Source organism: Zonotrichia albicollis, chromosome 5 (assembly GCF_047830755.1).
Source record: "Zonotrichia albicollis isolate bZonAlb1 chromosome 5, bZonAlb1.hap1, whole genome shotgun sequence".
Taxonomy (NCBI): domain Eukaryota; kingdom Metazoa; phylum Chordata; class Aves; order Passeriformes; family Passerellidae; genus Zonotrichia; species Zonotrichia albicollis.
The window spans coordinates 47298553-47313220 of NC_133823.1; the positions used below are offsets into that span (position 1 = coordinate 47298553).

At 36.8% G+C, this 14668-nt stretch overlaps 1 protein-coding gene across 2 annotated transcripts in view; it reads right to left on the bottom strand.

Annotated features, from left to right (window-relative positions):
* Nucleotides 1–3566: 3566 nt before the first annotated feature.
* The window catches only part of FAM114A1 (family with sequence similarity 114 member A1), a 29478-nt gene continuing 18376 nt past the window's right edge, over nt 3567–14668 (bottom strand). For both annotated transcript variants that reach the window (XM_005490503.4, XM_074541606.1), the window contains 7 exons: nt 14093–14216; nt 12007–12092; nt 10969–11136; nt 9627–9766; nt 8304–8376; nt 6328–6381; nt 3567–4933 (listed from right to left, as the gene is read on the bottom strand). In XM_005490503.4, the coding sequence (XP_005490560.2) occupies nt 4823–4933; nt 6328–6381; nt 8304–8376; nt 9627–9766; nt 10969–11136; nt 12007–12092; nt 14093–14216 (756 nt within the window). In that variant the 3' untranslated portion in view covers nt 3567–4822. The remainder of the gene's footprint in view (nt 4934–6327; nt 6382–8303; nt 8377–9626; nt 9767–10968; nt 11137–12006; nt 12093–14092; nt 14217–14668) is intronic.

Below are 14668 nucleotides of genomic sequence, written 5' to 3' on the forward strand. Positions count from 1 at the left end.
GTTTTTAATAAGATTTTCAGAAGAAGAGTTTTGAATACAGTCTATAAAGTAAGCCTCTCACAATTTGCTTCTTGGTTGTTTTCTGCTTATTATAGAGAGCAGCTTACAGACAAAGAGACATATTTGTCTCAATTCACTACAGAGTTGCTAAGGCAGTTTTGGTCAGAGTTTAAATGCTTCAAGTAATTCAAGCTATCTATCACTTTTTCCCCTTCAGTTCTAGAGATCTTGATAGGGGCAGCCCTGCTTCTTGGGACCCCAACTTAATTTTATTTCTTCTATAATTTAATTCTATTATTATTCTTGCTGCCTATAACCTACCTCTTTTCCTTAGACAAATAAACTGTGATTTCCTATTTTATTACTCACAGTTATCCCACAGCTCTCCAAGTATTTGGCTTTACTACCCTGGAAGGTTCCAAGTTACCTTTAGGAACACCATAAACAAGAAAACCCAAAAGGCTCTTTCAAGTTTTGCCTGCTGGGTAAACTTTACCTTGTCTTCTAACTATGATCCAAACTACAGGAAATAATGGAAGAACGGGGGGACATCGGTAAGGATGGTAACAAAAAATGTGATCCTGAAGTAATTCTGGTTTAGTCTTGCCATTTTCTCCTGAGGTTTGGTTTCTCTCCTCCCACATCCTTGGAACTCCTTGTCCTTATTTCTGGCTTTGTCAGAACTGAACATGTCAGGAGGGAAAGGATGTCCTGGTGCAGCCTCTCAAGCACAAGATGATGGGCAGGAGGGAAGAGCCTAAGAAATCAGCAAGGGAAAAGAGACACGAAGGTGGAGAAGAGGTGTGTGTGTGAACAGAACTGGTGGGGAAGGTGGAACTGATGGAGCAGAGAATGTGCAAAATGGACACGGGACTGAACTGGCAAAGGGAACTGGAGGGAAGGCAGAGACCATCTTAAATGCCAGCACCAGAAAGCTGCTGATACAGTCTCTGAGATCTCAAAGGGCTGGAAGTGCAGGGCTGCATTTTCCCAAATCTATTAAATGGGTTGAGAGACTTCTGAAGGTGTTTAAAAATTACTTGAATTACCTGGTGCTCTGGGTAGGTCCTCAAAAGGCTGTAATGGAAGGCTGTGAAGAGGAGATCAAAGTGGGGAGACTGCTAAGGAGTTCTTGGCAAACGTGTGCTCAAAGACTTTTGCAGGGCAGCCAATAGAGGGAGGATGAGCACTGCAGATCCACAGTGATCAAATTAACTGTTCCTACCTATTCTTTTTCCTGTTTCCTTTCTACTCCTTCCTTTGAGCTCTTCCTCTTTTAATGTTCCACCTCTTGACTACCTTTCAGTTCATGCAGATTTTCATTTTACTTCAGGAGTGCACTATTCCTGTTCTGCTGAGTTAATCAGATGTCATCTCTTGTTTACTCTGAAAAATGCTGAAAAAATATTTTTCGAGGCTTTTCTCTAATCCAACCTCAAAAATGGTTCTAATTTCCAGAGAGCACAGTCTTTCGTTTTTTCTTTTGAAAATAATTTCCATCTCCCATCTTTTTAATACAGCTGAATTTTTGACATTTTATTTTCAATTTTTAATTCTAAAACTGCACACTGTCATCAATATGAATGCTGAAGTAGGAGACAGCATGGAAAATGTATAAGTTGCACAATAAAAGCAGCTTCAGCAACAAAGGTTGACCTGAGACAGAATAAAGGTTTTAAAGTCCAGAGGGCTTTCCAGTCCAACTGCAAGAACTCCAAAGTAGGTCAGACTGGCTGATGGCATCATGTTAAGCCTTACTCTGAGATGGTTTTCAAAAGAACTCAGGAAAGTCCTTTTCCACGCTCTACATTTTTCTGAGACTAGCAGAAAGGATGGGGCTGTCATCTCAAATAGAACTGGAATGTCTCAAAGATAATCCTATGAGCTGGGTGAATGCTTGTATGATAAAAAACACTTCTGTGAGTCAGAAAAAAGGGGGGAAATTTGTCATTCAAATACTGTGTGGTGTTTCAGACTCCTTGAAATTGTTATGAATCCTGACTGGTGAGTGACACTGGACATTACTGGTGACACACATCATTAAAAAGCATCCCAACTGGTAATGACTGTGATTTTGTATGATATTACTGAGGCACATTTTGGAGGAAGATATTAAAGGCTTCAGTGGGTGATTTAAGCAGCATGATAAAAAGTGGAAGAGACAGTTCTTTTGTTCAGCTGTCTCTAGCAATGGAAGCTGGAGTGTAGGAGGAACTCATGGGGAAGAGATGTTTACACATGAATAAACTATACCCTAAAAAGCAGTGAACAACTTTCAGCTTGCTTTGGTTTGTTTACCCAAAAAAAATCCCCAAACCCAAGACAAAAAGAAGTCAGTATCCTTAAGATTCAGTAAATTACTTCTTTAACAGCCTAATTCCAGCTTGTTCTTCAGGGATGACCTGTAACTGTGGATCATCTGCAAGGCTGTAGGCATGCAGACATTGTTTTAAGTTTCATCCTGACAAATTCTGAACTTAGTCAGTGCACAAGCCTGCCTCCTTTGTTGCTGCATGACAGGGTGGGTGTGCTCAAAAGTCAATGGAATGCCATGGAAAACACATCTGCTCAAGAAAACAGGTAATTTTCACAAGTACTTAAAAACTAGTGTCTTGTCAAGTGCCCAGGCTCAGTGTAATAACCTGGAAAAGGGTGGTGATGAAAGAAAGAACACTCTCCATTAAAAGTTTAAGGCAACTTCTGTTTTTGTCAGTCTCACAGTAAAATCCCATTCATCATTCCAAAGGTAAATAAAAAATCAGAAATTAAATTACTTCACTGAGAATATACTCCCATCACATTGTTCTTCAAACCACTCCCTTTTATTGTACTGTCTCAGTTCAGTATCTCAAATTATTTGACTGGTGGAAAAATACAAATCAGTGTAAACAAAATATTCTGGCTACATCCATACAGTACTTTTCTACTGGAATTTTATTTATTAAGTCAATCTAAAGTTGGTTTAAAGATATGACATTCAGTTTTCCTAGGACAAGATGACTGAATCTAACATCAGATGGGAGTATCCCTGTGCTTACATACTGCCCTGTTCCCCTTCCTACATTGAACAGATGTAAATACTTCAGGTCTCCATGTTACTTTTTATACTTTCTTTTACTTCAGGGTAAGGTACTTTATTCATAAATGCATAATTTAAGCAAGATAATGAACCTCTAGTAAGGAGTATCTCTGACAAGCAATCTTTGTCTTAAGAATGCCCCTCAGGGATTTCAAACATTATCCCCTGAGGCTTCTGATGTTATATTCAGCCTGTGCAAATGAATTTGAAGAGTGTACATCTTCTACTTACCCAGGAAGATATCTCTATGTCTGTTACATTACAGGGTGCCAGGAAATAGATTTTGCATAATAAACCTTATTTCAGGGATAGGGAAAATTTCATCTCTAAACAACAAAAAAGGGCAAAGTCACCATGAGTGTGACAGAGGAACAATAGTGTAAAACACAAAAAGACCTTTCTGTCCACTTATTTGGACTCAAAAAAGTTACCATGTGCAAAGTAGATGCACAGTTTCTCTTTTCTATCAAACACAGAAACTGCCTCACACTATTTAATTATTTTTATGATGTATGAAATATGCTTAAACATATTAAAATGTTAACTGTAAAAATTAGCATTTAAATACAATTAATGAGTATACCAGAAGAGAAAAATACAAAATAACAGAAAGAAACATAATAAATGACAAAAATTCAAGAGAACAGGCTATGTAAAATATTGGAAGGTTCTTCCTGCCTAAGAGGTAAACCAGGCCAAACAAATTCTTAGGTCCAAGCTCAGTATTTTAAACTAAAGATATGGACAAATTAGCATGGTTGCTAGTGTTGTTATGAAATGTCATTCCTATTGCTTGTTTATGCCCTAACTTTTTTTATTGCCTCAGAAAAAAGATGATTGCTCTGACATACGACCTCCACACCCAAAGGAATTCTTTCATAACTTCTTGCTACAACTTCTATTTCTGAACTGTAGGCATCAGTAAACCCCAAAGTGTTAACCCAGTAGTACGTCTGAGAGAAGGTTGTTCAGCAGGTGTTTTGACTGCCAAACAAAAGGGAAATTTTCTATCCTCTGCATATGAAAAAGATTACTTTTGTTTCCTGTTGCTCAGCCATTGAAATGATGAAATGGACCTAACTTAATATAAACTTATGGGTCAGCAAATACAGAGCTACACCCGTAATCTTAACTGGCTCAGAAAATTTCTTTTCAGTATAATTCTTCATGCATAACCTCCATAATTTTCACTTAGTAAAGTTAATACCTATTGCTGTGTAACTCCTTCAATACAAAGTGTTATGTTAGTGGTACAAATTAATATGATGTTATTATTTGCTACTGGAAATAATACTTAACAAGCTCAACACTTTGATAATTTGTTCATGTTGGCAAAAATTAAATACTGAAACCATCTTCTGAAATATAGTTTTTAAACTGCAGTTACAATACAAACAATATAAATGGTAATCTGAAGTAAAATGTTTTAAGAAACTTTACATTCCATTTTGTTTCATACATTGTTTACAACTGAAAGGGTCAACATTTAGAATCCGTATTTAAGTCAATGCTAATATCAATAAACTTCTGTTTAAATTAATGCAAAGCATGAACTGCACTGGAAAAGAAATTACTCACTTTACTAACTACTTCTAAAGTCTTAAAATCTGAAAGAGTTCTAAAATGTTCAGTACTGTGTGTGCAAAACCGCATTTAGTGTCTTCAAAGAACTCTAGTGGCCAGACATCTCCTGTACCAGCCCTTCTCTTGGCACAGCTCAACACTTCGGGTCTGTGGTTGCTCTCAAGCTGACAGCTCCTGGGCTTTGGAACAACTGCTCTGGATATGGGAAATCTGCAGAACTGGAAGCAGTAACTGGAAGGCATCCTGGATATAAGTAGTACTGTTGCAGCCCTAAAGGGGGGAGAAAACATGTGGGTCATCAGTACAGCTGCCATGTACTTCAGGAATGAAACTGGACTTTTTATTTTCTTTTTTTTTTTTTTACATTTGTATCATGCTATATTAGCATTGTCTTCACACATGATTTTAGAATCTGTACATAGCATAGCCTGAATAAATATACAAAAATCTGACTGCCACTCAGTTTGAACTCTAAGTTTTGTTGGTAATATGGGTAGAATAAAATGCCACAGTGTTGAGAAGCAGACTTGACTTTTAAACACAAACCAGCTAGTCTTTCCATCAACTGAACTAATTTTGATTTTGCTGTAGGTGGGAGAAGTGTCACTGAAATTAACAGTTCAAATTATAATGGTTTTAACTTGTAGTACTATTTTTGGAATTTCTAATACTGAACAGTATAGTGCCCTGTAATTCTCCATGATCCTAGACTGTATTAATACATATTTGTACACAACTATAGGATTTATGAAGTACAAAACATGGTATTCCACAATTTTAAATATTCTTAGATTTTGCAGTTCCTGGAGCACAGGAAGGTAAGTCAGCAGCTACAGCAAATTTACCCTATAACAAAAGGAACTGCATTGTAGTCTTCACTACAGTTCTATTCAACTTTCCTTAATTTTCCTTAAAGGTACTGTTAATTCAGTGCAAAATTTCCTATTGTAAAGCAATCTTCTCCTTATTTTTAAGGGAATGCAGCTATTAAACACAGAGTGACAATATATGGTCACTACTATATATTTCTTTATGCTTTAAGGGAAGTGTCATCTAATGGAGTTAAAAACTTGTGCTGCAGCTCCTATGAGTTTCAGGACTTTATGAGGATATTACTTCATCTCAACCTCCTATTGGTAAAATTGAAGTATGTTTTATTCACTGTGCTTTTCTGAAGAAAAACAGAACATGGTGTCAAATAAAAGAAATCACTCATGAACATTTTGGTGGTCTGATACATGGTTATCCATGTGCTGACCAAGGCTGTTGCTAGACAGTGAATCTTTGCAAAAATCTAAATACCAGCAGATGAGAAACCCTGTAGCATACCTACAATTCAAATTTTAAAGGAAAGAATAGTCTGAACAGTCTGCAAAGAATAGTCTGCAATTTGTTACTGCGCTCTGACCAGCACAGCAGCAGAGTTTCAGAGCTGGCCAGCCTCACTTCAGTCATGCAGCCCTTAAGAATCCTCAGTAAATGCAACCTGACTGCTACAGTATTTGTGGGAGAGGCTGAACACAAAATTTATGTTCTGGCACCAAACAGCCAGAATGATATTGTCATTACTTTTTAAATAGTTTTTGCCTTTGGAAATAAATGTGCCTGTCTCATTTAAAATAATTTTATTAGAACATTTTCTAACGTGAAGAGGTGGAGCTTACCTCTAATAGCACACTGTTAATAATGGGGTTAAGAACCTCTGCCTTCATATTGCTCTGTAAATCAGAAAACAGAATGAAAAGCCAGGTCAAGAAATACACTTAACAGAAATATACTGATATCAGAGATGTAGTTTTATGAATTCTGTAGAGGTCTTCTTTCACCTTGATTCTTACTCAGCCTGTTTATCTCAGCATTGCTAGTAACTGTGTCTGCATTTCAACCCCACCTCAGAACACCCCATGCACTTCTAACACAGAGTACAACGAACCCTGAGGCCCAGGGTTTTACTTCTTCATTACTTCATGTACCACAGAGTTTCAAATTGCTTCTTTCCTACAGGTGTGAGGTTTATGTAATGACGTTGTTTGGCCATCTGTCTATCAGTGACCTTTTCACATCCCACAAAAATTTTAACTCCTTGCTCATTTTCAAGGACACCAAAAGGAAAAAGACATGTCAGAAGAAAAATGAAGTTCTTAGAAGTTACACAAATGTCTGTGTTTAGGACCAGAGGAAAGGTCCCTGACAGAAGGAAAACCAGGTGAAACTCAGATCCCCAAACTGGAGGCAGCACATGTGCTGGGCAGTGCTGGTTGCCCAGTGAAACAGCTCAACATGCATGACCTTCCTCTCAAGCACCAGATAGGAAGACAGATGGATACAATGAGTAGTGACACTACTAGAGGCTAGAAAATCAAGATTCATTAGCTCCTCTACTTTTTAAAATGGCAAAAGTTCTTCCCTTTTTTATTCCCGCTGTTCTTTGCATTGTGGTTCTTTAGAACAACAGCAACCTCCAGCAAGAGTTGCTTTCTTTCAACACTGAACACAATACTGATTAATTTAACTGAAGGATTTCCACTTACAGCCTTGCATCTCTCATATTACAGATTTACAGAAACATGAAACTTCTTAATTTTAGTTTGGAGAAAGATGGCAGAACTAAGGAGAGATGGTCGGAGAAAAGAATTACATTTTTACTCTCAGTTACTAGAAAATCCATTACAAAATGCACTGTTTAGTGGGCCAGTTTAATATTTTGTGTGCAATTTTTTTATATTTTTGTGCATACATTTATTTCAAGTGTCCCACAGATATATGCTAAAGTACAATCCCAAAATGTAAAATAAGCATTTTTTCCTTGCAGTAATTGGAAGTTATGTAAATTATTCCTGATAAAAGGAAAGACATAAATCACATCCTTAGCAAATAACTATGAAAAAACATGCTCAGAGATGTGCTGGAAGAGCTAATGGAAAACTGGAAAAATTTCATTTGAATTACATTCATGTTTTCATGGAACAATCAGGAGAACCCAAATTTGCTCTTCTCTGATATTTACAGAAGATTTCAGCAACAGCACCATTTTTACCTCTGAATCCTGCTATAATACTGAGATGTCAGTCATCCTTGAAGCATCTTGAAAGGCAGGATACTATTTCTAGCAAAGATGTTCACAGATAAATTGATGTTCTTAAACAGAATATCTTGTGATAGAAGACAGAGTGATTTTTTTTTAAAGTTGGACCAAACAGATTTTCTAATCTTTTAAAACTTTTGAAAACACTGCAGTGCTAAGCCAGGGGATCTAGTAAAGGCTAAGAAGACAACTCATGAAACCATCTTAAGGTACTGCAAGTACAATCTGTTAATGACTTTTACAGAAATGTGTTCAAAAGGACAGGCTAAGTTGGAGAAGAAATCATCATCAAGCTGTGTAACTTCAAATGTGGGGCCCTTCAATGTGAGAAGTGTTGAGTGGTGATCAGGAAAAACAGGAAGTGGTTTCTAGAAAGAGAGATTTTACAAGGCTTATAAACTTTCCCTCTGTAAAAATGCACTGTGTTCTTGACCTGAGGAAAGAAGTGGCCTCTTTGCTGATATAAAGCCTCTGGATCCACATAAGAATTTCTGTTTCAAGAGGTGAACTTTGTTAAAAAAAGCACAAATGCTACAGAAAATGCTGTCATCTTACCCCAGCTGCTGTTACAGAATTAGAAAACTTCTTTGATAAAGATGAAACTTCATTGCACATGGCACTTGTTAAACTGGTTTAAAAAAATAAGAGAGACAAATATAAAAATACATTCTTGACCTATTAATAGATAAAAACCCCATCTTGGAAAAAAACTTTATCTTGGAAGGAAAGATGTTCTTAAAGTAACTTTGCTTCTAAGTATCTTTAAAATATTTAGGCAAAACTGTTCATGATAAAGATTTTATATTCCTTCACTGAAAAATCCACTGCTGACTACAGCAGCAAAATGATGTGTTGTTGCACACACCAGGTTTTTTTGACAGTGCAATGTTTCACTTGTTTAAATTCTTAACTTCTAGTTTATGTTTTTTCTGATGATTGCAGCAACACAATTTCTGGGAATACTGTTGGAAATAAATCAAACTTGAATGAGAACACTGAGAAGTCTTCTACGAACAATAAAACATCTACTCTGTGCTAAAAGGGAAAGACCACTTGTGGTTAAAATATGAGAGAACAATTCTGTTCTGAGATCCTTCATTGTTTTCCTAGACATTCCCAAGTGTATCCCATAGGGCCTCATCCTGCAAGGTGCACTGAACCTTAGCTTTGATTCTGAAAAATACTTAATAAGTGCTTTGTTTTAGACTGAAGTGTTCCAACGGACTTTGCTATTCTTAGTAGCATTCTTAAGGACAAGTGCTTGGTTAAATATTTTACTTACTTAGGAGTCAATTGTTTAAAATATCTTAACACGAAAACTTACTGAAATCAGTGGACTTAATAACTACAGAGAGCTTGATATCTGAGTTTGGAGCCCCACTAGACAGACTGGCTTCTTGAAATTCTGGGTGTTTCACTATGGTTAACTACAAAGTTGCTAACAAATGTGGTCTATTGTTTAGAGCTACAAATTGATTTTTTATATTTTTTGGCAGATAAACACTAGATAATGAAACACTGTTGGCAGACAACAGGACTGCATTATACACTCTAAAAACAAATTCCATATATGCAGGCACAGTATCTTCTGCAGAGGGAACAGGAAATGCAACCCAAGTTGGCACATTTGCTTGCTGGAGCAGAAACAACTTTTAGCCTGTGTATAGGTCATGTTTTTGTAACACATCCATATGTTAGCCATGTCAAAGAATGACAGGTAGCCTATACAACCTGATTTCATGAGAAAATACAGCACCAGGGCCCCTAAATCCAGGGCTGTTTGTTGATCCATGAACTAACTGTGCCTTCAAGCTAAATGGAACTTCATGAGTTCTATGCAAATGTCAAATGTTCATATATGAAGTACATATTACTCACTTTGTCAGTACTTTTGCTTGATCTTGAGCTGTTTTTTCTACTTCTTGCCCATGTAGAATTAATTCTGCTACTTTATGAAGCTGTTCAATACAACGAGCAGTTACCTCAGCCAGACTTTCAATGGACAGCATGTAGATTTCCTTAAATTAAAAATGGGAATAATATAACAAATAATAACAACACTGATAAATATATTTATAGATATATAGATATAAAAGAATTTAAAATATAGGAATCCTTCCTACCCCAACTGGAAATACCAGCAGATACATGGTGAAATCAAATCAGCCATCCTCACAAACAATACTGGAAAATTAAATATCCACAGACTATAAAATACAGACATTCTACTTGCACTGAAAAATTAGTAAGATCAATTCTACTGTCTGCTTGGCTGGGAACCAGGTCAGGCTCTTGGATTTTCCAACATACCACTTTTAAACCTTGCCCTAACAAACAGAAAGATACCTAATCTCTAGAATAAGTCACAATCATAATTATTTTCATAGGGAGCCAAAAGTACTGAGCCATCCCTCAGCTGAATCTCTAAAGCAGAAATAGATAACGTGCCCAATAAAAAATTGGCTTTTATCAACAATTATAGAAATCTTTATGTAGCACTGTGGAGTCACAGCTTTCACAAGCTGATGCCAGGTGGTAATCTACAATCACATAAAAATCTGTAATATATACAGTGTATATATTCTGTCTGCTTCTTTAGACTTTTTTGTAAGGAAACACGATAATTTCTATTTAGAAATAATCTCAACAAAGATAACAATCATATTTAGTATTGCCATTAACTTGACAGAAAATACTCATCACAATTAACCTTATCAGAACTGTCTAAATGAACACTTTTAGCCTTAAGAGCTATCTTCCATAAACAGAATGAACAGTTGTTAGTTGCCTAAATAATATTTCTGTTTTGTCTGTTTATGATTGAAACTTTAAATAGTTTGAACATTTTCCCATGTATTGTCACTGAGAGAAGGAGATACTAAGAAACACTGAGATACAACTTTCAGTGTGCATGTAATGTTTGACATTACACCTCAGCATCCCTCAGCTCACTGTATGTTGAGTATACACATGCTTACACACAAAAACACAGATATAAAACCATAAAAACAATGGGATAGAGAACCTGCCACTGTGATATTTACCAGAATAACAGTAAGAATATTTATGCAATTTAGTCTTCAACTGAGTCTACAGTGAATAGTTGTGTGTTATTATTTCTTATTTCATGAATTTAAAAATTAAGGATGACATATAAAGCCAACACACAAAGAAACAATCTTATCACTTAATGAAACTTATCCTGCAAAAGTTATTTTACCTCCACAGTTTTGCTTTTGTCTACTTCTGTTTTATCACTCTCAATTTTATTGTCTGTTTGAGTCTTTTCTTCACCAGGTTCTTCAGGTTTTTCATTTAGCTCCTCTTCTATGTCTACTGGGGTGGACAAACTGGCTTCTTCCAGCCATTCATGAGCTTTTTTCCTAGCCTGCCAAACAAAGAGCCCAACCCCAAAGTTCAGTTTGAGAAGAGACTGAAATGACATTCCTGAACATCAATTAACAATACATTTAGTTACTTCCTCTTTATACTCAGAAATTTGAATGTATCAAACCTCAGAGTGGCATTTAAGAAGTGTACACTTAAGAAATTGTAGGGAGAAGCATTTTGGACTGCATAAAGCTTGATCATCCAGGGATAATTCCTCTAAAGGTATAATAATCCTAACCAACACATACAGCTGGTGTTAATTCCAAGGTTAATATTTCACCTTTATCATTCAAAAGAATTTACACAGAAATTTTTCATGAAATCAAATTAAAAGACATTAAGACCTAAGCCTAAGCTAGTTATCCATAGTCTATCTATGTAGCTAGAGAGATGAACACTCATTTGAGCTTAAGACCAGCAGATGAACCAGCTTTAAAGGGACCTGATAGTACAAAACTATGACTAGTTATGTGACTAGTTATGTGACTAGCTCCCAGACATCTCACTTTTGTGGTAGTAGCTCTCTGGCTACAGAGAGTAGCATAAAACTCACTTTTAGAGCAAGAAGAATGATTCTGAATCTGACTTTTGTTCCCAGTCTGCAAGGACAGATCTGCTGTTCCCATGAGTCCTGTTCTGCTGAGACATTCAAGCCTTCTAACACTGGAAAGAGCTCATCCAACTGCACTGCCTTACTCATCTCACTTCTGTGAAAGCTTTTCTATATTCAGCATTTTAGTCTCAGTCTGCCGTACTTTGCTTTCTGAGCTGTCTGCAGTGAACTGGGTACTGCTCTGTGTCAGATTTTAGAACAAAGCCCTTCTTCTTTGCCCAAGAAACTGAAGGCAGCTCAGTAACAGGTGCTAACCTTATTTAGCTTGTCAGGAGTAGCAGCAACATGCAATTCAAAGAGCAGTTCTGTGAGCATGCTGACAAACTCTTCTCCTGTATCTGCTGCAAGAAATAACAAGACAGTTTTTGTTAGAGTGTTACAGCTATAGTATTTTATATGATCAAATACATCCAGCGAAATAGTTTCACCAAGTATTCCAGCACTAAAATAATGACAGTGGCACAAGAAAGGAATGTGTGGAGGTGTGCATGTATATGCACCAAAACTATTGATAACTGAGATATTCAATTGACTGTTCACTGTGGTTACTGTCTTATTTAACCTCACGTATGAAATTTTTGGTGTTAAAAGCTTTCAAAATGCAGGTAAAGCCACATTTTCAAATATTCTCCTATTTTTTTCATAAACAACTGAAATGAAGCTGCAATGGAAAATGCATGAAAGGGCTGCATAATCAAAGTGAGAGGAAACATTAGAGGGAAGGGTATGTGTGCGGCCTCCTGCTACTTGTACCAGAAAACAGTCAGAGCAGTTTCCGCAGCCTTAGGAGGAAGGAATGTGTTTCACTGAGGAGTGGTTTGCTTTTGCAAGGACAAATCTGCAGCACACTTTGGTTTGGTCTCTTTTTTTAAGGTGTTCACTGTCTTGGTTGCAGCCCATTCAAAACCCCTGTAAATGTTTCAAGGAGCAGGATAAGCAGTTGTGATTTACTGAAAAAACCAGAACTTCTGACCTTCAGAGAAAACATCACTTTGTGCAAGAAACAGAGCTTCTCCTGGGAGCTGGCTTCAAAGCAAGGAACTACTTTCCACAGAAATTATGGAACAACAGACATCTCATGAATCCTCACTCCTAAGCAGGTAATACATTTTCTTGACTTCTATTTTGCACAACTCCATAGAGGTATGGGGTTTAAAGAGCAAGTAAGAGGGGAAAAAAACAGCACAAAACTTTACCACACTAAGACTTTATGCTGAGCACTTGCTGTTCCCCTCAATGAGAAACAGTGAGTTTCCTGTGAGAGGGATCAGGCAAGCTGAGTAAGCACTACCAGAAAGAGCAATCTGAGAAGAAATTACTCTCCTGTTAGAACATGTGAATGTTAACACAGTTTTGCTAACTCTTCTGAAGGCTAAAGAAATCTTATCTCACCATCTTGCAAAATGGAGGTTTTGTGGGCAAAGTAACCCTGAGAAGATCAAGAGGATGTGGAAGAAATATCCTTTTATGTTTCTTTGCTTCCAAAACACAGCAATATGGCCTTCAGTGGCATAACCCAGTCTTCAGTTAGGTCAAGGGGTTTTGCTGTGGATCTAAGAGGTTTGGTGTGGATCTCACAGGCCTGGAGACATGAACCACGCTGCCTTCAAGCTGACTTCTTACCCTTCTCTTCTAACCTGTTTGGGGAACTGCTAACATTTCTGACCCGTTTAAGACACATATTTTGCCCCTAACCAAAACACCCACCGATTTTACTGCATTTTTGGGAGCTCAGCGCATTCTCTTCAATGCTGTGCCATAACTGTATTCAGTCATGGAAACGCTTATGATGCTCTAACCTCCTTCTCACACTCCACGTGCCACATCTTGCTAGGCAAAACCTATAAAGCAGCTTGCTACTGTGTTTCAAAGTCACTTTCACTCAAAAATTCAGGATTCTTAAATTTCTTTATGATACTCAAATCTTTTCCCCCATCTAGAAAGGGGGGATGCAGAGTGAGGATGAAGTTGCTGAACAGAAAATCATTTCTAAGTACTTCAAAACTTGCAGATTATCCAATAAAAAAATAAAACTTGCAGATTATCCAGTAAGAAAAGTTTAGTTATCAAAAAAGTTGTTATTTTCCATTTTTTGCTTTCATTGATGATATAGCAAAAGAATTTAATATTTATTTATGCTTGCATAATTCATACTTCAGATAAAATATAAATTCAAAATTAAGCACTGATCAGCTTCCAGAACTTTGAGTATTCATTTTAGTAACTACCTTATGAAGACTATTAGGATATCAGAAATTACAGTTTGGACTGGAATTTTTTTAATTACTGGATAAAAAAGTAGCAATTATTCATATGGTTAAGTCTCTGTAATTCTAATTACCTTTTTGCGCCTGCACCACTTCATCATCTAATTCCTTTGGAACAAAGATCTCTTTTATAGCAATTAAATCATTTTTCACAGTCTCCAACTGCTCTCCATCAAGTGTTGCTAAATGTGACTGAATCTGTAAAAGAAAAGACAGTATTAATAAATGCTAATTTAGAGCCTGAATCCAAAATAGACTAAGGAATGGAAACCTTCATTATGTTCAAATCTGGTCTCTAATCTCCCATCTTAGACATATTTTTAGAACTTGTCAACAAAATTTGTTGAGTACCACAAAAATTACACTAGTCTTGCCACATCATCAGGTCCCTTCCTTCTTCCAGAACATGAGTTTTGAACTATAAATCTACTGTTTAACTGCAAACTGTTTTGGCATTGCCTGGATGAAGGCAGCAGGCAAAAAGAGCACAATGGTTAGTCTGAGCACTATATATGGGAAGAGATGGAAAAGGTTGCCTTCAAAATGCAGCCAAAATTGTTGACAATCTACCTGTTCTGAGGAATGTATTGGCAGGTCTTTGCATGTCTCAGCTATCTGCAAGTCCCTGCATATCTAACAGGATGGCACAC